Consider the following 26,666-nt stretch of genomic DNA (forward strand, 5'->3'; position numbering starts at 1 on the left):
CTTTCCTTATTATGAATACACATTTGTTTATTTAACCCAATTTGTAGATAAAAATAATCTTTCTACAATGAAAGATGATATGTAAAGGAAGGATTTAGACCGTAAACCTCAATTGGATCGATTTTGGGACTGAAGGACAATGACCTTCTTCAGAGTTACATCCACACCAGCTCTAGAACCTTAATCTCAGTTTGGGAAAGGGCATGTGGCAAGGCTCTCTGAGCCAGCTCTTTCAAGGCAGGGCTCTCTCCTCAGTGGCCAAAAATCATTAGGTCCCCATGGGCAAGTTCAGTCATCCACACTACTAGGGATAGTCACGTTGACCATCTCAGACTGCCGACAGTTCTCTTGGTACAAGTTGATCCACACTTCTCCAATGGGGATTTCTCTGAAGCTGCCCCTTACACAAGGAATCTAGGGGATACACACTTATAAAATAGAGGATTGTGATACAGCACAGTTGGAGAATGTATAGTTTTAGTTCCACATCTGAAAAACAGAAATAGTAAGCAAATTACAGATAGATCTTGGTTATACATGATTTATTTATTTAAGAGAAACTTAGGACTAATGGTCACCCTAGTAACCCTAAAAATAATAGCAAAAATAAAAGTAATTTTGGTGTTTGTTTACCTTTTAAATTTCCAAAAGTATCTCTAAATGCATCCTCTTATATTCATAAGAAAATATATATTCTTTATTTTGGTCTTACGTGCTATATATACCTGGTGACGTAGCTTCCAAGCATTATTAAATAATGTCTTTTTAAAAATCTGTTTACCAGGGTTTATTCTAAGCACTTAACATGAATTAGTATTCAAGTTTGAGCGACTCTGTGTAAGGATGATGTGAGTGTGCAAGGAGTCTGGGAATGCATGTGTGAATGACCCACAAGTGTGTGCATGTGTTGGGATAGCATGGTTGTGTGTGTGTGCATTTGTATGAGTTAGTGTGTGACAAGTTGTGAGAGGGTGTGTGTGAGGACTTGGGTGAGTATGTAAGGTGCTTTTAGATATGTGAGTGAGCTTGTGAGTGTCTACATGTGTGTGAGAGACTGTGTGCAAGGACTGGGTTCTAAAATGAATTTTATTTATTAATTTTTTAAACTTTAAAGATCTAATTGGTTTATTAAATGATTTATGAGTTGGGCAGCGTCCCATTTAGCAGATAGAGGGGCCCTCCCTGAAATGAATTTTAAATTAATTAATATGTACTTAAAGTAATCCTCACAAAAACTCATGGGCTTTGTTCCTAGTAGTATTTGTTTCTAACAAATATGAAAGCAGATGCACAGAGAGGGGAAGTTGGCCGAGAGGACATGGCTCAGAACAGAGCCCACACCAGATCTCAGTGCCCTGGGGCTGGGAAGGTCCCATGGAAGTGTCTGCCTGCTGAGCTGCATAGCCCCCAGGGGACACGTTCACATTTATTGTGGTTACTATTAATCTATGTATAATAAACATATAATTTAATGGTTTAATAAATTGCAAATAAAAACACAAGAACATTAAAAACATACTTAAGGGCGCCTGGGTGGCTCAGTGGGTTAAGGCCTCTGCCTTCGGCTCAGGTCATGATCCCAGCATCCTGGGATCGAGCCCCGCATCGGGCTCTCTGCTTGGCGGGGAGCCTGCTTCCTCCAATCTCTCTCTCTGCCTGCCTCTCTGCCTGCCTCTCTGCCTACTTGTGATTTCTGTCTGTCAAATAAATAAATAAATATCTTTAAAAAACATACTTAAAAATCTGACAGGAACTGACAGAGTAGCTCTTTTTACTGTAACTTTTAGATCAAGCCTACTCATAAATGTGTACATATATTTACACAAATGCTCACACTGACACGGTCTTTCGCACACACTCTACACACGTAGATGAACAGCCATTGCACACAGCCTTCGTGTGTATGTACACACTCGTGTGCTCACTCACACCCCAAAGCTCTTTACCACACACAAACCTTACACATACACTCTTTATACACACATTCTTGTCCCTCCTCACTCATTAATCCATACATATGCACACTCACACACATGCACATACTTACAAGATCATTCCCACACCCCTTACACACTCACATCTTCCTTATGGAGTCACCCACACACACTCATCTAGAAGCCCTCTGTCCTCTGTGGACATGCAGGGGGTGTGGCTCTACGTCAGAAATCTGGGTTGGGGGTAGTGGAGGGCTGAGGGCAGTCAATCCCTTGGTGGAGGTGAGGATAGAACCACCAAGGGAGCTGCTGTCCATATCCTGTGTCCCCATGTAAGTTATGAGCAATGAAAGTAATGATGGAAATGTCTACGGGAAAGTGTTGGAGGCTAGAGAGAATGGGTTGATGGGTTGTTTCACTTTGTCTTGGCATAACTAGTGAGGATAAAAATGCAAATTGTTTAGACATTGAATGAAAATCAGTACTTCACTATACGATGTAATTTGCCGTAGGTTACTAGTTGTCAAACAGAGCTAACATATGGTGAATGTATTTTGTTTTTAAGATTTATTTATTTATTTGACAGACAGATATCACAAGTAGGCAGAGAGAGAGGAGCGGAGAGCCTGATGCGGGGCTTGATCCCAGGACCCTGGGACCATGACCCGAGCCAAAGGCAGAGGCTTTAACACACTGAGCCGTCCAGGCGCCCCTATATGGTGAATTTAAATAACATCCACAATCTAGGCTTCACACCATAATTAAAAAATGTGAAAAGTCAAGTCTAACAAGAATCAAGGAAAATGAATTCAGTATCTTTCAGCAGCAGCAAATCAAATAGAAACAGCACGTTTATCAGACTAATTATTCATTCTTTGGGATCATAAGTATAGATGCATATATCTGCTCCCTTTTGAAAAATGGCTAAGGTCTGTAAAGAATAGCCTGCTTTGTCCATTTTTTTTTTTCTGATCACCAACTAGGATTATTACTGTTTTAATCTCCCTCTTTCTTTGATTGTTACTGACTTGGAATGCTTCAAAAATTAAATACGTCCTGAAACATTCTTCAAATGGATTCCTATGAATCTATAAAAATGCTAAAATATATGTAAACTTAGTTGGCAATGAAAGATACCCATTACTTATTTGTGAATCCTTAAAAAAAGGTTGTAAAATAACATACAATTATAGTTATAAAATACAACCTCACACGCAAATGAATGTATATAGGTTTATAGTGGTGATTTTTGTATATGGGGTTATAAACTATATTTCTTCCCTATTGTTTCCTGGATCATTTGATTTTTGTACAGTGGATATCTACTTTTTATAATCAGGAAAAATCAAACACATTACTTTCAGTTAAAATTGGAGAAATCCTATCAGTGAAACATGAAGTTTCCCATCCTTAGTTTTTTAATAACAGAGGTGGCAGAAACCCCAGTATGAATACGTTCTTGACAGGCTTGGCAGTTTATTTTTTTGTTCTGAGAAAAAAGAGAGCTTTCAGGCTTTGGTCTCAATATATCTTTTACTCTACATTCTAAAAGCATCAATAATCTGATCAGGGCTGTTCATGTTGATAGCAGAAGCTCCCAAGGTTTGTTGTCCACAGCATGCTGTGTATTTTAGTGATTTTCTTTTAGTGTTCCAAGCCCAAAATATAACTCACACTTTCATTTAAAAAGTAGTTTAGGTCCAAACAACTTATTTATGCCCTAAAATTTAGTAACCCTGTGAAACATATATATTTCTCTCTCTCTACATTTATATATATACACACACAGACACACACACGCACATGTATACTGACATATAATACATATAATATAATCCACATAATTGTAAAGGTCAGTATATATTATATATAGTATTTATGTAATTTGAAAATAGTTTAATTTTATCTTGAATTAAAACAGCTACTTCATAATTACATATTTACCTGTTGAGTACTGCACAACTTTTCAAAAGCTTGGAATCAGGTCAGACACTGCCACCCTCGTTTTTATTCAACACTGATTTTACGCGGTACTGTTTTGTTTTGTTTTTTAAATCATCTCCTGAAAATCCAGCTTTTTAAAGATAGGGCATCATTAAAAGGAATGTATTACGTTCTAATGTTGAAATTGAATTACCACGAATTACGAAGTTGTGCAGTCTCGGGCAGATATCGAGTATGCCTGTATTTCTCTTGAAAAGTTAAAATATCCTGGGAGCCCTTTTGAGTTCTGCTTACCACCCTGGAGCACCCTGACAGTGCTAGGAATTCATGTGTCTGTCCAGTGCACCTTCAACATTCCTGGAGGTCTTCACTCAAAAAGTGAATAAAGATGTCCTTCTTTTCTTCTCTCTTTATTTCTTCTTTTAAATATTCATGGAGGAAATCAATATGATTAAGTGTTGTTGTTTTATGTAAGCTATTGATATTTGTGACAACATATTGAGTTAGTGTTTTGCCGCTTATGGAAAAGAAAGGACTCTGATATAGTAGGACATGTTGAAAATTAAGCAGTCACAACTACCTGGGAATTGGTTGAAATCTGATGAATTTATCGATCGACGGTTTTGTTCTGTGATTAAACCACTTAACGACAGACTGAATAACCATGAGTCATGTTAAATTTACCCTTTCTGTTAATTGTTGGCATTCTCCTCTCACTTGACCGTGTATAAGTGATCAACATTTTATGATGGCTCAGAATGAAAAATAGTGATTGTATCTACAACTTTTTGTAGGTGTTTGCCCAACTATTGTGAACACGGTGGTGAATGTTCCCAGTCGTGGAGCACCTTTCACTGCAACTGTGCGAACACCGGCTACACAGGAGCTACCTGCCACAACTGTAAGCCGAACACACCTGCTGCTTCTTGCCTCTGTTCTGGTTTCTTTGTTCATTTCCCTTTCCATGGCTGGGTGCATCTATGTCCGCGTATTGGGACGTACAACCCCAAAGTTCAGCATCCAGCTGCTTTCTAGTTTATTTGAAATCCACACCTCTTTTCCAGAAGTTGTCAAAGTAGCTCATAGAAATAGATAACCTAAAACAGGATAGGAAAGAGTAGGAGAGCTGGCAAAGGGGAAATATGTGCAGAAAACAAGAGGCAGCTAAGGATAAACGTAAACAATGCAGACTATGTAAGCCTTCAGTTCCCTTGTGACCTCATGTATGAGGATAATGAAATAAGGATGGCAGATAATGATGTTAATCATTAAATAGTTCATTTTATTGAGTGTTTTGTAAATGCCAGCCAGTGATCTAGTGTTTTATATGTCCCACCTTCTTGACTTCCGATGACCACCGCAGTGGGTGGGTACTAGTGTTATCCCCAGTTGACTCATGAAGTAACGGAGAGAGATCAGTCCCCTTGCCCCAGTCTCCTTAAATAGTTGAGGCATAGTGAGGATGTAAATACTTGCAGTTATGCTCCAGAGCCTGGGATCACAAAAAACATTCTTCCTACATTATAAACCATGCAGTTTTTCTGATGAAATGTTTGCATGTGTTGTAAGACTCGTGTCCACTTTTTCAGTATGAATGATGGTGAGATCATCATTTTTCTTTCCTGTTATTTCATATCATTTCTGCTTGCCAAGCAACCTAACTCCTACTACTCCCTCCTGTAGCTTCAACTTCAGGGAAGGGTGTTCTGGGCAAAGTCGTCAGACTCCCCATTCCTCTTTTTTTCACTGTGTGCTACTTTGCTAGGGTTGAGACTGGAATCCTGGGCTCCCAGCCGTGGACATTCTGGAAGGGACCCTCAGAGGTCCTGATTCGGGGCTGGCAAGGGTGTGGGCAGGAGGAGCTCCTGGTTTCACCCCTCATGCCTGTACCATTACAGCCAGAGTGATTCCTAAGCATCATTTTCTCTGTCACAGCGTCATGAAGAATGCCGGCTCTTGCTAAAACCACACCTCGCTGTGACCAGAAGCAGGTTACTTGAGCCAGGTCACCCAGCCAGCCATCTGTTTTACTTTCTTATATCAGCCATCATCCTAATTGTAGTAACTAACTTAAAACAAAAAGCTAATTGAATGTGTTTTAACTATGTATTTGTAATTGTTATCAAGGACTGAATCTAAATATGCACACAAACAATTCTAAGGAAAACAAGTGGATGATATAAAATGTTTTCATCCGTGGCCACAGTTTGATCTAACTGTGTTAACTGACTGTGTTCTTGAGCAGATAGTCCAAATGGCTGAAGGGTTTTGGCCAATAACCATTCTGAGAAAGGGGCCAGGATAACAAACCTGGTTAGAGTGAAGCCTTTACTGTTGTTAGCATAAGTACATAGAGGAAGGGGCAGAGGAGGAGTCTTCAAAAGTTTGATAATAAGTCATATGTGATAAACAGTCATGTTTAAAGGAGTCAAGCAATACACACAAAGCAAATGTACTCCTAATTACCCTCATGCAATCGTGTGTCCTTTCTAATACCAGCCTTGACTCTCAAATCATGAGTCTCTCCTGCCAATGTCTTTCAAAGAATTTATGAACATAAATATGTGCATATAGAAGTGAGTAAAGTAACCATTTTTAATGCCTGTTTCACTGCACAAAATATAAAAGTGACTCTAAAACATTCCATGCTTATATTTTTGTCTATACCATATATAATAGGAAGAAAATAAAATCATCGGACTATGGAAGAGTAGAGAAATAAATTTGTATGAATATCTGAAATTTCTGTAACACTGAGCAAATTAGTTGTATTGCCTAAAAAGTCATTAATATAATTTTAAAAAATTTGGACTAGATCAAGGAAAGACATTCAGGGTGTAACTTATTTCTCATTTCATAAAATAAAAAGCTTGATGGAAATTATCAGTGCATTTGGCAAAGTGCTCAATGAGACATGTGCATCATATACAGTTGTTAATATCAAACCTTGTACATGGAAAATGTATAATTATATAATCAAAAACATCCAATTATGGACCAAAACACATTGAGACCACTTGAGGGCATATTTCATATAAATATTTTTTCTGCTTCCAATTTTAATTATATTAAATTCTCATTACAGGGCATTAGAGAAAGTTTCTTTCATAAATGACTTTTAAAATTATTGATGAGCTTTGTCAGTCATAATTTTTTAAAAGATTTTATCTATATATAATTTTATATGAGAAAGAGTAGTTACATTATTTAAAATTTTTCTATTACATAATTATTGGATAAAAGCAGATTATTTAAGGAGATTATACTGTTGTGTTTCAGATGTGAGATTATTACAGGGGGTCACTAAAATTAGAAATTCCAAAGTGGATGTCAAAAGACCCATTAGGATGGAAGTCCAAAATGGATGTTACATTATATTTAGAACCATTTTGACATTTAAGACACATACTTTCTCTTTTGTTATTTTACCTAATGTAAAAATCAATTTCTATTTTGACTAATTAATCTCCTGTTCTGTTACAAAAAGAAATGCCACAGAATTCAACCTCATTCTGCCTTTTTCTGTGTAACCTTTCATCCATATTAATTTTTTAAAAAAAAAGAATGAGTTTTGTTTTAAAATACGTTTTACTTTTTTCCTGGTCAGTAATATACATACTAAATTTCAAAACTTACTGTATTTTGTGTCCAAATTAAAATTTAAGAGACTCATTTTATGCTATTCCATTTATGAAGATCCATTTTTTTTTCCTTACAGCTATCTATGAGCAGTCATGTGAAGCCTATAAGCACAGAGGAAATACTTCAGGGTTTTACTATATAGATTCAGATGGAAGTGGTCCCCTGGAGCCCTTTCTTCTATATTGCAATATGACTGGTGAGTTAATCAACTTTCATTTAATAGTTAAATTTGTATGAATGCTTTAAACACACAAATTTAAAATGAAACCAGTAGAAAGTTGACCTACTTTTCAACTTGATTAAAATATATATTGTTCAGTGGTAGAATTTAACAAAAACTTTTTAAAAATAGTTTAATGGTAATGATTTAGAAATGTTTCATTATTTTCAATGAATCTGGTATCTGTGTAGAACATCTCTTAATATATGTATCTTATTAAGTCTCTAAACAAAAAGGACAGACCTTATTTCTTTTAGTAGACTGATACATATGAAAGCTTTGAAAAATATTTACTTTTTAAATGTAGGTACACATGACTTGTGTTCTTGAATTCTTTACTTATCTAAATTTAAATAGAAGTTAATAGTTGTGGAAAATGTGTTCGGTTAAATTCAACATCCATTCATGATAAAAGAGAAGATGAAAACTCAATAAATTACAAATAGAAGGAAATTTCCTTACTTAGTTAAAGAGTACTAACAAAAAGCTTATAGCACCTATCACACTTTATGGTGAAATAGTGAAAGCTTTACCCTTGTTACGAGTATTAAAACAAGGATGTCTGCTGTTATCACTGTTCACCATTATATTGGCGGTCCTTGCCAGTGCAATAAAACAAGAGAAAGAAAGGGAAGATGTAAGTACTGGAAGGGTAGAACTAAGATTATCATTACTTGCGTATGACCAAGTTACCTATTGATTCTTGTTCTTAGTCTATGACTAGGTTATATATTAGTGGGTGTGTATATGTGTGTGTGTGTGTGTGTGTGTGTGTGTATCTCCATATTCATATATCTGTAGGTAAACTATTAACATTTAGGATGATTACTGGATATCAAATTCATATAAAAATTAACTTCACTTCATTTCTGCATACTAGCAGTAAACAAAATGAAGTTTTAGAAGATTTTATTTTCAATCACATAAAAAAATCTCAAATACATGGTAATAAATCTAACGAAAGATATGCATGACTTCTACATAGAAAAGCATAAAATGCTCGAGATAAATTAAAATTCTAAATAAATGAGGAAATATAAAAATCCTATTGATTAGAAAACTCAGTACAGTGTAAATATTAATTCTTCCCATGTAGGTATTGATTTAGTACAAGTCTTAATTAAAATTCCAGTGAGCTGTTTATTTGTTGGTTGATGTAACTGTTTTGGTGAAAACCGGCAAGGAAGTTCTAAAATTTATCAGCAAATTTGAAGGGACAGGAAGAACCAAATCAGTCTTGGAGAATAAAGTTGAAGGACTCAAGTCTAATAGCTATAAAGACATTATACTGACAGGCTAAGTGAAACAGTGTGTGATTGGCATAAGGAGAAATAAGTACATCTATGGAACACAATAGAGAATCTATAAACAGATTTTCCTCATGTATGGATAGTTGACTTACTGCAAAGTTTGCATTGATTTATAGTGAAGGGAAGGTGGTCTTTCAACCAGTGGTGCTGGTAGGGGCACGGGAAGGGTTGGTTGTATATTAATGTCCTCAAAAAGAATCTTGATCCCTTTGTCACCAAATCCAAAACAATGGATTTTAGATGAATTGTGCTCTCTAGTATAGTAGAACTAGCAACAAATGCCCATTTCAATTCACATTTAATTAAAACTAATTAATAAAACTAAATGAATAGAAACACATTTTAAAAAAATTAAAACTTAAATTAATAAAAATAAGATTAAATTAAATGCCCCTCCCCTTTTTTTCAATCTTACTGGTCACACTTTCATTGCTCGGCAGCAACCTATTCTATCACTGCAGAAAGTTTACACTGAATAGCACTGCGTCAGGAAGTCACAGTTTTCTGGAGCAAAACACACAGAAAAAGGAAACACTAAATTGAAGTAGGAGGTGTTTCAGAGGAGGATTCACTGCTTAAGATCAGGCAGTGAATATCTGGGGAGAGAATGTTCCAGGCAAAGGAAATAGCAAGTACTAAGTCCTGAGAGCAGAGCTCTTGCCAGGTGCATTCAGAAAACAGCAACAAATCTAGTGTGGTTGGAGTATGGCAAGTAATCGACGAGTAGTAGGAGAACAAGAGTCAAGGCAGGGCCAGGAGGCGAAATCTCATTACTCTGAACGAGATGAGAAGACACCAGGGAGTTTTAAGCCATGATGGATGCCATCTCACTGCATTTGATGGGATCATGATGGCGCCTATGTCAGGAAGTGCCCATTTAGGAACAGAGGTACACACACAAACACTCATACACACCCCTCATATGCATGGATATATGTATAAGGTATAGATCTATATGTATGCGTATATAATGTATGTCCATCTGTATGTCTGTAGCAGGAGTAGAGAGACCTGCTTGGAGACCAGTTCAAGTAGTGCAAGAGTCCATGCAAGATGATGGTAACAGCTTGCACTGGATTATAGCAGTGTGTTTGGGGGAGGGGGATTCGACCTTCTCATTCAATACATGTCAGGTGTGAGAAAACAAAAGAAAATAAAAATAACACCACATTTTGACTTGGGCCACCAGAGTAATTGGGTCGCCATTATTTAAGATGTGGTCATTAAAAGGGTTGAACAGGGAGCACCTGGGTGGCTCAGTTGGTTAGGCGTCCAACTCTTGGTTTCAGCTCAGGGTTCGGGTCATGATCTCAGCGTTGCGAGAATGAGCTCTGCATTGGGTTCTGCACTGGCTCAGCACCAGGTTTGAAGCCTACTTAAGATGCTTTCTTTCCCTCTACCCCTCCCTAAAAAAGAAAGAAAAGAAAGGTAAAGAAAAAAAAAGTTTGAGGGGAAAGACCAGCAGCTCCGTTTTACACAGTTTGAGTTTGACATGTCTGTGACACATTCAGAGGAGATACTGAGAAGGCAGCTGAACACGGGAGGAAGAGTTCCTTTGTATTAATGTGTAGTTCTAAAAGCTGGAGGACGGTGGTAAAACCATGGCAACAGATATTTAGGGAAATTAGAAGATTAGAATGTATCTTCAGGGATTTTTCATATCACACAACCAGGCGGCTTCCATTTGCTTTCACCATTGTTGAGGACATTGTACGCAGATAATCCAGTTAGGGACAGCTAGGTGTCTTCCGTGACCCTGGAATATTGAAATACATATACATTAAGTGTAAGCTTTTTGCTGTTTTGTAAATGTCTATAGATATCCAAGAGCACCTTGATTTGGGGGGTGCAAATTGTCATGAGTAGGTGACTCTCAAATAATGAGGACCTGTAAATAATGAGTATTGAATATATATATATATACACACACATACTCACACATGTATGATATCTTTCTATGGAATAATTCCAAAATGTATAGGCCATGTTAACTTACGTTATCTACATGATAAAGCAGTTATCACTTTCATTTTATTGAATGAATTATTCCATTTTTATTAAATCAACATTTACCTCGTCATATTACTTTATCAGTTATGTGCCTTATTTCAGTCAGTGAAGTCTCATGCTGACTCTGTGATAATTCTAAGAGACATGGAGGAAATATGTATATCCACACAGAGAGAGGTGACAGGTGTTTCAGCAAAATTTTCAGAAAGCATTGATGCAAAAGAGGACATTCACAACATTTAAAGCCATTTGAAAAGTAAGCCATTGAAGGCAGAGACACAGATAATCCAGTTAGGAGACAGCTCAGTGTCTTCAGAGACCCCATTTACATTAAAGTGAAATACATTTACACTAAAGTGACAATCCCAGAATGTAGCAATCCAGTGAAAAATAATGTTACAGCTTGAAACGTTTCCTATTGATCTGGTTTTGCAAATGAGCAAAGCAGGGAGGTTGGGTAAAGCAGGCTAAAGAATCATTAGGGAGCGATGAAGGACTAAAACCCCTTTTCTCCCAGCCTGAACATTTTTCCACTAGAAAAGGCTGTGTTCTATCAGTGACTCATTGCTTGTAGCCAATAACATATTTTCTAGTTATATAAATCAAGTGTAATAATTACAAAAAGAAGACAAAATGCTGAATCAGTTACTTGCAGCTGTGTTACTTCAAAAAAATCCCATTATGAGTCTAGAATTAGTGTCAAGCAAATGATTCCACGTGGATTTAAACACCTTGAAGCGTTACCAGCTAAAAACTACAAAGGAAACTTCTTTTGAATCGATAATTTCCCAAACTCTGTTAAAGACGGAAAATTCTTTCTAAGTACGGTATTGTAAATATAATTTAAAAAATAAGTAGTCAGGATAATGTGAATCCCAGTGGCCCTTCCTGCAGAAATGTACAAGGCTTTTTTCTTCTACCCGAAATCCACTGCTTTTTCTATAATGTAATGGTTTTATGTTCAAGATATTTCTCATTTCACACATCGCCTTGTCAGGACAGTTGTTTCGGTGGGGAGAGAATGATGAGTGCTGAAGGTCTCAGACTTTGGTGAAGATGCTGATTCCCTGGTTTAAACTCCCTCTGGCCAAGATGCCAAGGGACCACCAAGATGCCTGGGTTGAGTTTTGCTGACTCGGTAAATTGGAGGACCAAGACCGGGTTTCTGCCCTCTGAACAAGCTCTCCGTGTGCTTCTGAGACAGGAGCTCCTGAGACCATTCCCTGGGAAGGCTGGAGAGTATGAGATTTATAACAGCAGAATTCTTTTTACTTTAGGGATTCCAACAATAAGGCCTCCTTGTTAGCTCTGAGAGTTAATAACTAACCATCATTATTCAGATGCAGCCTTGTTTATACCGAGCTTTGCTCCAGAATGCTGGCTGTTCTTCCTTTCATCTCCCAGGGTTTCCTGCACACAGCACTTCCTCCCTGACCTCGCAGCTTTTAATCACATCTGTCACCACCACCCCCACCCACCCCCCACCCCGTTAATCCCGAAGGAACACAAGGTCTGCAACTGTGTCCTTAAACAGCACGTTTTTTCTTTACCCTGTTATCATGCTCAAAAACAGCAGCCAGCAGAAGATAAATCAAGTTCTTAATTACTCAGGTGCTTTACATACAATCTATATACTAGAAATCTCTTCAGGGAGACACGCTGGTAGACCCAAACTGCCTTTCAGTTTTTGAGTGTATTTATTAAATTTCATAGATTTTCCTGCTCGTCGCAGCTGTCTTTCCTGACTCATGTCTCTGTGTCTCCTTTACTGCAACAACCACCTCTCTCAGCATTTGGGTAAAGGACAGTTTTCAAAAAAATAAATGAATGAATAAAATCTCACACAGATATAAAAATAAAAACTAAAAAACCACATTTTAAAGGTTTCGTCTCATACTTTATTAATGAGGAAACTGGTGAGATGTCACAATCAGTTCAAAGGAGAATCGAAGAAACAGACATATTGTACATCAGTGATACTGAAATTAATGTGCAAATGGAGGCGGGACTGGCTGCTTCCGCAGCGGGTGTGGAGGAGGGGGGCCCCTTGAACCTCTGCCAGGTGGAATTTGCTGGTGTGTGGACGATAGTTTGTTGTTATGAGGAAACAATGCCTTGCTTGCTAAGCAAATAAGTAAATGAGGCAAATAAATTAATAAAAAAAAATTAAGTAAATCTGGAAGCCTGTGTTAAAGGATCATTGCATATAGCTATGTCTTGGAAGTTAGAGATAGTGACTTTCTCTGCAGAGATTAGAAGGTTGAAGGTTTATCTCCCCCAGAGGTATTTGCCTACATGCTAAAAGTGACCAAAAAAAAACAAAAACAAGACAAAAAACCTATGGACTGGTGCCTCTCCTCAGAGATCTGTTGCATTCCAGAGCCAGAATTCCTCTCTTCCTCTGTGAAGGGGAGGCAAAGATGTGCCAGCCATCCCCTCTAACATCCAAGTCTCACAATTTGAGGGTTACTTCTCTCTCTCTCTCTTTCAAAATTTCATTTATTTGAGAGAGAGAGAGAGAGAAAGCACATACACACATAAGCAGGGGAGAGGGGCAGAAAGAGAGAGAGAAGCAGACTTCCTGCTGAGCAGGGACCCCCCCCCCCAACATGGGGGGCTTGATCCCAGGACCCCCGACGAGATCATGACCTGAGCTGAAGTCAGACACCCAAAAGACTGAGCCACCCAGGCGCACCGGGGTTTCCTCCAGCATGCCCAGGTGCATCTGGCACGCCTCTATCGGCCCCTGGGAAACTGGGCCGAGGAGAACAAATGCTGGTAGCATTTTCTGAGAGCAGGTGGTCCCTGATCCAGGGACTCTGTGTCTGCTAGTGTAGCTCTCCAGCACCCGTCTACAGCTAGATCTGTCTGGATAGATATACATACATGGATATAATTCATATAGGAAACAAGAGAACTGGTTAACTTGCAAGTAGGATAACGTCTCATACCTTCGTAATTTCAGACTTATTAATATGCGGAACTATCCGTTTACAATTTGCGAAGTTCTGAAACAGCTAAAAGGCACTGAAAGTCTCACGGCACCATAGAGCCAGTACTCTAGTCTGGATGACACAGTGCATTCACTCCTTTATTTCTTTAATGTCTTCTGCATGTTGTGCTAAGCCCCTGTGCTGTGTGCTACAGATACTACTATGATAGCAAGTCAGAAACTATCACTCTTCTCCTAGAGCCTACAGACAAGGGGAGAAGACCCAAAGAATAAATCACAAAATGCTGAATTACAAATTGTGAGAAAGTCTGTGTCCTTTACAGTTATAATTTCTGAATATCAGGTAATGCAGTCATGTCTGAAAACGCAGTAAAGAGGCCCCGGGGTCATAATTGTGAGAAATTCCCCTGTTAGCAAAGCAGATGAGATTTGGAGCATGGCTGCTGGGGGCTCATTTCCGGTGTTCCTAACCTATGGTGATGATTCTCTTGCCTCTGCTTTGCCCTGGAAATCTAGAGATCTCATAAGTGCAGAATCTGTTTAACCTTCTGTTTTGTAGCACTTTTTATTAGAAAATGAAAACACAGAGACTACCATAATACTGAAATTTTAGGATGTCAAAAAGAGAAATATTTCCATGTGGTGTCCTTTAAAGGTTGTACGGTGCCTCGGCCTTGGGTTAAATTTACAGCACCTTTAAAGACCTTTGGAACCAAGTGTTAATTGTGACTTAGTGGGTGCTGAATGCTAGGGAAGGCCCGCTCAGGATAATGCAAAAGGCAGAGACAAAGGCCTCAGGCAGGTGTGTTGTCTGTCCTGCTCCTTTGGCAGCCAATCAGAGTGGAACTTCCTCACACAGGCCATTGATTTACCGCAAGGAAAGAAGAATATTCATTGAACAAAAAAAAACCAGAGTCCGGTGGAGGTTAGGCTAATAGATTTGCCTGGTTAATAATCCTAAACTTCTAATAGCCAGGGTCGAGTTGGCTAAAATCAGAGAATTTCAGACCTACCCTTTGTCTCCTGTGTTCTGCCACTTTATAAAATTTGGGGACAGAGTCTCAGATTTTACCTGACTTTTTGTAAGCTCACATTCCACACTGTGTCTGCAACTCAAATATCCTGATGGTCTCTATACCATATCACTGTCTGGCCATCCATAACTAATACCGTTAGCTTATGTATCATTTCCTCTTGAAGGAAATTAATTTGCTGATAAAGCTCTACAGTGAGCTGAAATGCAAGGCAGCAATAGAAGTAACAGCATTTGTTTCCAAGAAAAATAATGATGTGCACAGGGAAGGCAATAAGGCTGTCAGAGTTGTCTCCTGTCTTCTTTAGCAGACCTCTCTATTCAGAGTTCTGGTGACCTGGAGAGGGCTGGGAGTGGAATTTCTTACCTTGTTCCGATTGCCGATTCGTGTGAATGTGTTTGCTAAAGAGAGGGGAGGAAATTCTCCCTACCGTTTTCCTCCAATTTGGAATAGTCCTCTGCAATGCAGAAGAGTTATGTGACTGAACAGCTTATATATAGCAGGGTTTGGACAACTTCCAGTCTGTTTCTTACCTATTAAATCAGAGGCCTTTTGATTAATCTGTTCATGTGCCTGCATCTATCACAATAAATATAATGTGAAGTCAATTCCTGGAGAAGTTGAAGGCTAGATACAATATGCCTATCTTCTGCTACAAACACTGTAGGATTTTTATTTCATTTAATAATTTTAGTAATCATTATGGTGGTTGATGTTCAGGTGTCAATGGCGATTACGCTAGTAAGTACTCAGAGGTACTTTATTTTGTGAGTTAGTTGAGTTGCTGCTGCTGCGTCAGATGGGTTCAGCCCAAGGGAGTAACTTCCTGTGGGCCGCATCATGGTGCACATCACACAAGACCAAAATGAATATTTAAAATTCAATTTAAAAAGAAATTGATGTGCACTCATAATTAAATGTTGTCTGAAGAGAGATATATATATAGGCCATAAAAAGTGACTTCCTTTTGCTGGTAACAGGAATGATTTTTAAGAGCAGAAAAGTCATTGCTTACATTGTGTAGTTTAAAATATTTTAGAAATTCAAAGATACACTTTATTTTTTAAATTTTAACATCCCTGAATTTGGGGTGTGTCAGTAATCAACAATGCTTTAGAAATATGATAGGCAACTATTTTTTTTCTAAAATAAAATAAAAACATATCTTTAAAAAGTAGAATATTAGATTCAATGAAATGAAATGTCTCACAAATTTTAATAATTCGTTTCCTTAATATTTTTCACCATGAACATTTTCTGGTTAAATTAGCAACAAAGAGTAAAATAAAATCACTGCAAATGCATGGCAGTTGTATAAACTTCAGGGAAAAAAATCACTTCAGATGATTTAAAAATTTTAAGAATCCATCTGTGTTGATTCTACCTCTGAGAGAGGTTTGATGACTAGAAAAATCTGACTCAGATAAAAGGTGATTTTGATTTTCTTTATTTATTTTAACTTTTGCAGACTAGTGATGGTCTCCTCTCTTTCTTCCCCATTTCTGCATACAAGAAACTGCATGGACGGTCATACAGCACAATGGCTCTGACTTAACAAGAGTCAGAAACACTAACCCAGAGAACCCATACGCTGGGTTTTTCGAGTATGTGGCCAGCATGGAGCAGCTCCAGGCCACAATTAACCTCGCGGAGCACTGTGAACAGGAGCTTACCTACTACTGTAAGAAGTCACGACTTGTCAATAAACAAGGTAAGGAAACCGAGGCATCTGTCCTGCCGCGGGCATTGCACCATGAACTTGACTTCAACAGTTCCTGTGGATTTTAATGATGCCAAGGCGGTGGCATTTGGCCACTGAGAGTGTCTGCCCCCGTCCACTTAGCAAATGTGTCACAGTCTGGAAGCCACAGCAATGCTTTGGCCTGAAGAAAAGAACAAGGTCAATTTACTCTGAGCTTTGTTCAAAGTCTTGATTGCCTTCAGAGTCTCTTCGTGGCCTTCATCACGTAATGCTTCATTCGGGTGAATGAATGAACGAAAAGGGCTTCATCTGGATCCTGGATGGATGCTCGGTGTTCGTCCCTTATAAAGGGCAAGTGACATATATGGTTTGTTCTGTCATGCAAAAGAACTAATGAAAATATGACTTACTTTTCTGAAAGTGGCTATTCTGTGGGACTCTTTTTCAGGGATTGTTGGCAGTTAGCCTCTGGGTAAAACTGTAAATTAGAATAGGCTGCTGGAAACAGTTTATTCAGCAATTTAAGTAGGAATTTGAAAACCTCTTTTTAACTCTTTCTTTTATTCTGCTTTTAGTAGCACCTAAATTCTGTTTTTGGTCTTGTTTCCGCTTTAGAACATCTCATCATGTGACAATATCTTGGTCCCCCGGTTCTGCCTTAGTGTGGGCCTTTCTGATGCTCTTGAATTACTGCAGGAGCTTTCCAGCTGGTCTCCCGGGGGCCTCTCTCCATACCTTCTCACCATCCAGCATGCACTCCAAAATATTTGTCTTTATGATGGGAATTAACCTCTAAGAAATACTGCTTCATCATGACACACTTTTCTACTTAGGAAGCCTGGTGCCTTCCTCTTCACTGTCTGTCCTTAAAACAGACTCTACTCTCTGGATACCACAAGTGCGTATTCTAGACCCACACCCTGGTTATGCCAGTTTCATGCCACTCCCTGACACACTGTTTTCTAGCATCAAAATCGAGGTATATTTTTCTTTAGAAATTAGAGAAGGTTCTAAGACATCAGCACAATAAAGCCGCTTAGTGAATGTTTACCCCTATTTGTAATCTTAAGAGAGATCCATAGCATGACAAGAATTTTAAAATACATGCATTTCTTATGTGACTATCCTATGTCATGTGGGTTGACATTTCAACCTGTTGTTTCTAGTTAAGCACCTCTTCTACTTTCTCTCCACCCAGAGTCCAACCAGATTATTCTGTCCATTTTGCCTTCCTTCACACCTCCTTCTCCTGCTTTTCCTCCTCCTCCTCCTATTTCAGAAGGTTCTCATTTGTACTTTCACCTCCACCAACCCTTCCCATCTTGCCAGTCTTCCCTCAAATCTTATCCCCCTGAAACCTCAATCCCATTTGTGAATGACCATCAGAGAGTTGTAGTGAGAAGAGCATAAGATTTAAAGCAGGAAGACCTAGAAGTTCAAATTCCAGGGCTCTCATTGATTAAGTAGAGAGTTTGGATAGATTAGTCTTTATCAGCCTTTGCTTGCTCTTCTATGGCACAGGGCCAGTCATGGGGTGTGGCAGTGATTGGGTGGTACGACATGACACATCAAATTGCCTGAAGTGAGCTTCTCTCTTCCTGGCTCTCTGGGGCATCATGGTTATAGTTAACGTAACAGTTTTCATATACAACTGATGGTTCAGTTGTTCATTGTTGCTAAATATTGATCTTGGAATCTAAAACATAGATAAACAAATATGTAAGTGTATTCTCAGAGAATGAGAATCTTAATCATAGAAGGATAAATGAATGGGATGCAAAAAATGAATGGAATTGCTTAAGTAGAAAAGAAAGACCAAAGGGAAGACAAACATCAGAGTCACAAATGAACCAAACTCTGGAAGAACCAGAAAACAAAATCCCCGCAGGGTTAGTGAGCAAGCCCACACAAAGGACAATATAGAGCATGAAGGAACGCCTACCTTCATGGCCATTGGTGCCCATGTATCTTTTACTAAGACTCCCACATGTTTCAGCCAGGCTTGAGAGCCACTAGTAAAGAAAATAACTTCTAGAAAAGGCCACTGAACAAGGGATGATGGTAATTGTTAAATACACAGATTTTCTTCAAGTCCATCACCCTAGAATTCATGTAGAATGATCCTGAGTTGGAAAAGAGAGAACAATTTGGAATTTGAGTTCACAATGAAGAATAGGAAGGAAGTGTCCGACAAGTTAAATTTACAGTTTCAGATCTTGAAGATACCGAAGTTTTAAGTAATAGTGGTGCCATTATTGTGAATGAATAAGGTGGGGTGTGTCTGTAAATACATTTTCAGCAGCCTGTGGAGCTGTGACTCAGCACATTGAAAAGATGGCCAATGTGGATACTCAAGTCCTTTGGGATTTTAACTACAGGAAGTGGAATGTCTGACCATGATCACCGATTGTTTATAATTTTAATTTTTTAAAAGATTTTATTTATTTATTTGAGAGAGTGAGTATGCATCCATAAGCGGGGCAGCAGGAGGCCGAGGGAGAGGGAGAAGCAGGCTCCCCACTGAGCAGGAAGCCCTATTGAGTCTCTATCCCAGGACCCTGGGATCATGACCTGAACTGAAGGCAGTGGCTTAACTGACTGAGCCACCCAGGTGCCCCTTATACTTTTAATTTTTAACTTAAAAAATTTCTCATGATTTTCTTCATTCTTTCTTATACTTATTTAAATTGTTTAGGATGCTTCAAACAGTCTTAAAGGGAACCAAATGTACTTGGTACCTTTAAAACATTCAGTGGTTTCTGTTTTATAGGGAAGATTGGAAATTTAGAGTGACAGTATTGTTGAAAATTTAGGAATACTTTATTTTCTTTTTAATCTACGAACACGTAATGTTTTAAGCAGTATATTGAAAAAATTATATTAAATGTTTAAAGATGGTTTCACCTTCTGTTGGTGACTTAATCTTGCTATTAAAAAAAAAGATGAATAATCTTGATTTTAATGTCTTTATCCATACAAAAACTTCCAATTAACTTGAGTTTTTTGGCATGATATGTGCTGGTATGTATAGTAACACTGAGAGAAAGGTTGTTGGCATTAGTAGAGGTTCGATCTAATAGTAAGTTGTTATAAGCATTGGCATTCTTAGGTAAGTCCCAGATTTTCAGTAGGGCTCATGGCAATAACTTAAAAGTTTTGAAGATCAACAGAAAAATGATCTAACACCTTTGAGGAGCTGACTGATTTGATGTCACATTCTTCTCATGCTCTGATTCTCAAATGACTATGATTTTTCCTCTCTACCTATTGTTTTTTCCAAAGACAGATGGCCTGCATTCCTCACCTGAATGTTCTGTCTGTTCTTTGCTCTAGTTCTTTGGCATCATGTTTAGTCGTAACTCTGAGAAGGAGCTGGAAGCTGAACATTCATCATAGAAAGAAATGCATTTGGCTAAGGGAAATTTTGTTTTTGAGTGTAGTGTTTGCTTCAGGCATAAAGATCTTTCAGTGTTATTTCTGTAGTCTCCAAATAAATAGCCAGGCCTTTAAATGGGAGGAGAAAAATACACATTTCCAAATAGATCTTAAATCATAATAAGAGAGTACCATATCATGCCTAATGTTTAATAAACAGCTAATATGTTTTTAGCCAATAAATATATTGAGATCAATCACTGACTTTCTGTAACATTTCATAATGTTTTAATGGGCATTTCATGATCTCAAGTCAAGTTTGTTCCTGATATGTTAGTTACTGTGGTTTATATTTTGAGGTCTCCTTGTTTCAAAAATTATTTTTAAAGAAATTACATATGTGAACTGCTCTCAAAACATTTTTAAGTACCATGCCTGAACTAAATAGGAACTGCTGATTTCTTTCCTACTTAAGGAAAAATACATTGACCATTTAAGCTTAAATAATAAAATACTCTTTTAAAAGCTTTCTTAAGGCAATGCCATCAATAGCCATGTTTGGAATATCACTGCATCAGATCAGTCTTCCTTTGCCTCCTCTTACTCTTTTGAATGATTTGGGGAGGAGGGGTATGGCCTGGCTGGAAGGCTCTGGAGTATAGAGAAGTTGTCACATTTCTCACATTTATTTGTCTTTCAGACGGAAGCCCTCTGAGTTGGTGGGTTGGAAGAACCAATGAAACGCAAACGTACTGGGGAGGTTCTTTGCCTGAGCCTCAGAAATGTACTTGTGGATTAGAAGGGAACTGCATTGATTCTCAGTATTACTGCAACTGTGATGCTGACCGGAATGAATGGTGATTTCCATATGATTTCCTTATGCAAAATAAAGTTTATTTTTAAAAATGACTTGCTCAGACCATTTAGTGTAATGAGGCAGATACTGAACAAATGAGCACAGTGAAGAAATTAGATAAAGGTGTATTTTGGTGAAATCTGTTACAATTAATCTGAATCCTAAATGTTAAGACCAATAGTTTTTTATTTGAACTTTTTGTAATGGACCATACATCATTACATTTTATTTTTGTAATAGAATGAAAGGGAGACATCATTTTTATATTTTTTCTTCATTGTAAGTGAATTATCATTTTCTTTAAAATTAAGTGTAATTGAGAATTCTGTTATTCTCAAAATATGTTTACAGGCATTAATAATAAAAGCACATTTCTTCAGTAATCTGCCTATAAAACCTTTAAACAGGTAAACTTAGAATTTCTCACAGTTATTTGAACATGTAGCTCTTTAATTTTTTTAAGGATAATTTTTTAAGGATATTTATAAAAACACCTACTTGAAGAAAGTGGGGAATAACCAAATGTTGTGGGGGCTGGACCCTAGAAGGAATAAATCTGAGTGGATGAGATCGAAGTTTACCTGCCTTTCCCCATGAGGGTGCTGACCAGACCACATGCCATGGCGTGGTTAGGACTCTAAGGAAATACTAGATCTTTTTGGCTTGAAGTATCCAAAGATAGTTTGGGGCTGCCAAAATGACTAAATATTGGGAAGGAAGTAGAAATCTCAGAAAGAGAAAGCTACCTGGGGGGAGTTCACTCTACCAGCTCCACTCAGATCCCTGGCTGCTCTGTGCATGTGAAATGCAAACGTACTGGGGAGGTTCTTTGCCTGTCCTCAGAAATGTACTTGTGGAGTGGAAGGGAACTGCATTGATTCTCAGTATTATTGCAACCGTGATGCCGACTGGAATCAATGGTTTCCGTATGATTTCCTTTGCACATGCACAGGGAAGGTTTCTAGAAATCACTCAGACAGCTACAGCTGGAAAAGTGAACAAGCTTTAGAGACATTTCTGTGGCTACTACCAGAAGAGAGACAGAATTTGGAGTTTAAGTCTCATGAATTGAGACAGGCTTGTAAACCCTTTTGCTTTCCAGAGAAATGACAGAAGGTTTGTGTCTTCACAGAAAAGACTGTGTAATAAAACAGTATGAACACTAAGAACACAACTGATGCCGGCCCACCTAAGATGGTATAAAACCAGACCTCCACAGTTTATTGTGGTCAGACTGTTCTTTACCTGTCTGGGGGGTGGGGGAAGATTTAGAAAATGGTAACAGAATCCAAAGTCTCTATAGTGTATCCCCTGTAATATTCAGAATATTATAACAATTGTTACATATTCCAAAAAAGGGTAAATTTAATCCAAAGTCAAGAAAAATGATTGTAGTTATTAGAAATAGACCCTGGAACACTGATGTTTGATAAGTAGGCAAAAACTTAAAAGCAAGTATTATAAACATGCCTGAAGACTTAAAGGTAAAAATAACCACAACAAGTGAAGAGAGGACATACCAAGTAGATAAATGAGGACTGTATTCAAAAAGCAAATAAATTTTGGAATAGGAAAGTACAACATCTGAAAAGAAAACTTCACTGGACGGACTTGAATATAAGATCTAGCAGAAGAAATCTTCAATGAACCTGAAGACAACTTAATTGAAATCATTTAATCTGAAGAACATGGCAGGTAGGGTTGGGGTAAGTTTGGAAGAAAAACTAACAGAACCTTTGTGGATTTTGAGAAAATATCAGTGATTTAATAGGCAAGAAATCAGAGTCCCTGAAAGATAAGAAATAAAATAAGGCAAAAACTGTGCAGAAATGATGGCTGGAAATTTCTCAAATTTGTTTAATAAACGTCTGTGGTAGCAGTTCTCTGAGATGGCCCTCCATGATCCACACAGCCTATCATTCACACCACTGTGTGATTTCCTCCCTGTGAGTGTCACCTGGACCTTGCGACTTGCTTCAAATAATTAAAATATGATAAAAGGGATGAGAATCACTTCTGAGATTAGGTTACAAAAGACTGTGACCTCTGATTTCCTTGCAACGCTTTCCCTGACTCTTGTTTTGATAAAGCAATCTGCCGTGTTGTGTCCTGGGGAGAGGCCAGGTGGCAAGGAGTGGAGGGTGACCTTCAACCAATAGTCAGTGAAGAGCCAAGGCCCTCAGTCCATCCATTGGCAAGGAACAGACTACTGCCAACAACCAACCACTGGAGCAATCTTGGAAGCAGGTCCTTCCCCTGTCAAGATGATGGCAGTTGTCACCAACACTTTGGTTATAGCCTGGGAAGGGCTCTGAGCCAGAGTATCCTGTTAAGATATGCCCAGATTCTTGACACACAAACTGTAGATCATAAATGTGGTTTTAAGTCACTAAGTTGTAGGATAATTTGTTACTCTATAGTGTATACATAATATAACATCAATGTACAGATTCCAGAAACTCAGAGAATCTGAAGCAGAATGAAAACAGAGAAAAGCACACCTTGGATTATTGTTCAGATTGTTTTTAAAAAAAAAAAAAAAAAAGATCAAGATAAATATTTTGAAAGCAGCCTGGTTGGATAGATACAGTGGAATACATTCCATGCAGGGGAACAAAGATACAAATGAAGGCTGACTTCGCAGCAAACGCACAGGTCAGAAGACAATGGAATGCTATCTGTAATGTGTTGAAAGAGAAAGCAGTGTCAACCTAGAATTCTATACAAAACAAATAGATATTTAAAAAATGAAAGTAAAATAAAGTCCTTTTCAGATTAAACAAATGCTGAATTTATTACCAGCAGAACTGCATTGTGTGAAATACTAACAAAAATTCCATAGGCTTAAGAGAAATAATGTCAGATGAAAACTCAGATCTTTGGGAAGGAATGAAGAACCCTGGAAATCAGGACTGTGTCATTAAATAGAAAATCCAGGCTTTAAATTCTTTTTTGTAATTAAAAAATTAAAATTTACTGTCTAGCTGTATTATAACATCTATGACATCTAGATTTAGAATATATGACAGCAGTAACACAAGGAACAGGTGTGTGCTGAGGGGAAATGGGGGGGTATAAGGATATTATCCTGTAGTGAGCTTCTACCATTTTATATTGAGTAATATAACACAAAATCTAACTAAAGTGGATGAACTAAAGGTGTATTATATAAGGATCCATAAAACAAACATTAAAACAACTATGAATAGACATATACCTAAAAGGTGAATAAAAAATAAAATTGAATACAAAGAAATGTGGAGTAAACCAAGAGAAGTAGGAGAGAGGGAGAAATGCAAGAAATACTATGGGAAAAAATAGAAATAAATACCAGTTTGGTAGATCTAAAAACACAGTATCAGTCATTACACTAAATGTAATTAATCATATATGTATATTGAATTATAATTGACATACAGTACTGTGTATCTTCAGGTGTACAACATAATGATTCAGTATTTTCATACATTATGAAATGATCACCTTGCTATAACCATTCCGCTTAAAACATAGAAAATGAATTTCAAAATCAGCAACTGTAATAAGTCTGCAGGAGACACTAAAATGTGGCCACATTTTCACTCAAGTGAGCAATCATTGGCATGTGCAGACATACCTCAGAATATCTTGGCTTTGAAATGCAATAAGGACTATTGCTTCCCTTATATTAATCAGAATAATTTTAAGAATCTTGTTGTCGTTACTGTTTTTTAGGACCAATGACACTGGATTCCTTTCTTACAAAGAGCATCTGCCAGTGAGGAAGATAGTGGTTACAGACACGGGCCGACCGCACTCAGAAGCAGCTTATAAACTGGGACCTCTCCTCTGCCGGGGAGACAGTAAGTGGTGGCAGTGGGTTGTCAACATGGCTGAGCAAGAATCATGTTTCTGTCATATAATAATGAATCACACTTCTGTTGTGAAATGCATGAGCAGTGCCTGAAGTAATTCTGCCAGTCAGTCAACAGATAATGTACCCTTATAAAGTGTAAAGCCCTGTAATAAATGCTTGGTGGCAAGCTTTGTTCAGATTCTAAGAGAACGAAACCACTAAGCATCTCAATTTGATTGGCTTATAAACCTATCCCAGCATTCCTAAACTTCCGCATGCCGTGATCCATCTCAGGGAAGCCTCAGTGCTGCGTAAAATCGTGAGCAGTGTGAGTTTTCTCCTGTTGGGCCTGTGGCGAAATGAGAGCGTCAGTAGAATGAAAGGCCAGTTTTATCAAACATGTTTCAATTTTTAATCTCATCTTTTTCCCAGTCTGTGTGTCTGTGTATTTACACTAAATCAGTGGGACATACTGTTTTGTATATTCAGTGTATTAACACTCTAAACCAGAATTGTGGTTTCACAGAAAATATTTATTTTCTGCAGGGAATGAAATGAGCATACGTACCCATACATATGGAGACTGATGCATTAATTATTTATGCTTTTAGCTATTTCCAGGACTTAAAATGGAAATGGGAGAAACATTTATTTATGTTGAAAGTATACCCTATGATAAAATTTTATTTTAGGGGCTCAAACTAGGAGATGATCTAACAATGCCGTGGATTTATGGAGATACATAGCAGAAGTTGCTTAGTTAAAAAGCAAAGATGATAGTGGCCTATAAAAATTTATATGTACTTGTAAAAAACTGTCTTCCATTGTACCTACCATCCCTGATCTTCGGCATCTCTACTTCCTGTTCTGCTAGTAGGCCTCACACAATCACACGAAGATGACACGGGGTATTGCATGGAGAGAAAAATTATGTGCAAAGAGATGAGGTTGTAAACTCAGGATGCATCTAGGGGAGTACAAGGATTTTGTGACTATAGAAAATTGTCCTGTACGTCACACGCAGTTTTCACTGCTGGTTCTGATCTTAACCCTTCAGGGGCCCAGACTGGCCTCCACACTCCCCCTTATTCCATTTGCCACCATCCCTGGGCAAGTGTCTGCTTTGACTGAGGTCACTACCACTAGTCCTTAAGTCTTCTTTCTCACAGACTTCCTGCCATGAACACAGGGAACCTTTTCACTTAACACAGTGATTCTCTATGCAAGGCAGTTTTCCCCCTCCATGGACATTTGGCAGTATCTGGAGACATTTTTGGCCGTCACAATTGTTGGGGGATTGAGTGCTACCAGCACCTCGAAGGAGAGGTGAGGAATGCTGCTGGCTGTGCTACGATGCACAAGACCGCTCCCCTCAACAAAGAGTGATCTGGTCCAAAATGTCCATAGTGCTGAGGTTGAGAAACCAGAATGTTAAACTTTTGTGACCATGGGGATGCAGAGATATATGGTTTTACAAGTAGTCTAAGTATTTAGAGACCAGCTAAATAATTTCTGAGTTATTAATGAAACTAATTGAGAGTTTCCTTGGCCTGGTCTTGTACATCTATTTTAGGCTCAAGGCTCATCCTCACATAACATTATAGGACTGTTCTCAGCATGGAGAGCTCTTTCTTATTTTCTGAGTCAGAAGAGCAGTATGGGAAATCTGTACTCCTGAAGGTGTCATGCCCTAGAGACACTGTTTTTTCTTTCCAACTGAGATAGATTGGATTACCATGGGGCTTCTAGATGTGGAATCATGCACAGTGGGCCTTATAAGCAGAAGGAAGATATGTGGACAACATCTTAAGGGCACTAGGACCTGAACATTGAATAATTTAAGGCCAAGAT

At 38.1% G+C, this 26,666-nt stretch overlaps 1 protein-coding gene across 2 annotated transcripts in view; it reads left to right on the forward strand.

The window, feature by feature from the left end:
• The window catches only part of CNTNAP4 (contactin associated protein family member 4), a 238,827-nt gene that overhangs the window by 166,728 nt on the left and 45,433 nt on the right, over positions 1 to 26,666 (forward strand). For both annotated transcript variants that reach the window (XM_032325430.1, XM_032325431.1), the window contains exons 11-15: positions 4,673 to 4,779; positions 7,597 to 7,716; positions 16,561 to 16,758; positions 20,825 to 20,981; positions 24,695 to 24,822. In XM_032325430.1, the coding sequence (XP_032181321.1) occupies positions 4,673 to 4,779; positions 7,597 to 7,716; positions 16,561 to 16,758; positions 20,825 to 20,981; positions 24,695 to 24,822 (710 nt within the window). The remainder of the gene's footprint in view (positions 1 to 4,672; positions 4,780 to 7,596; positions 7,717 to 16,560; positions 16,759 to 20,824; positions 20,982 to 24,694; positions 24,823 to 26,666) is intronic.

This window comes from Mustela erminea, chromosome 19, assembly GCF_009829155.1.
Source record: "Mustela erminea isolate mMusErm1 chromosome 19, mMusErm1.Pri, whole genome shotgun sequence".
Classification (NCBI taxonomy): domain Eukaryota; kingdom Metazoa; phylum Chordata; class Mammalia; order Carnivora; family Mustelidae; genus Mustela; species Mustela erminea.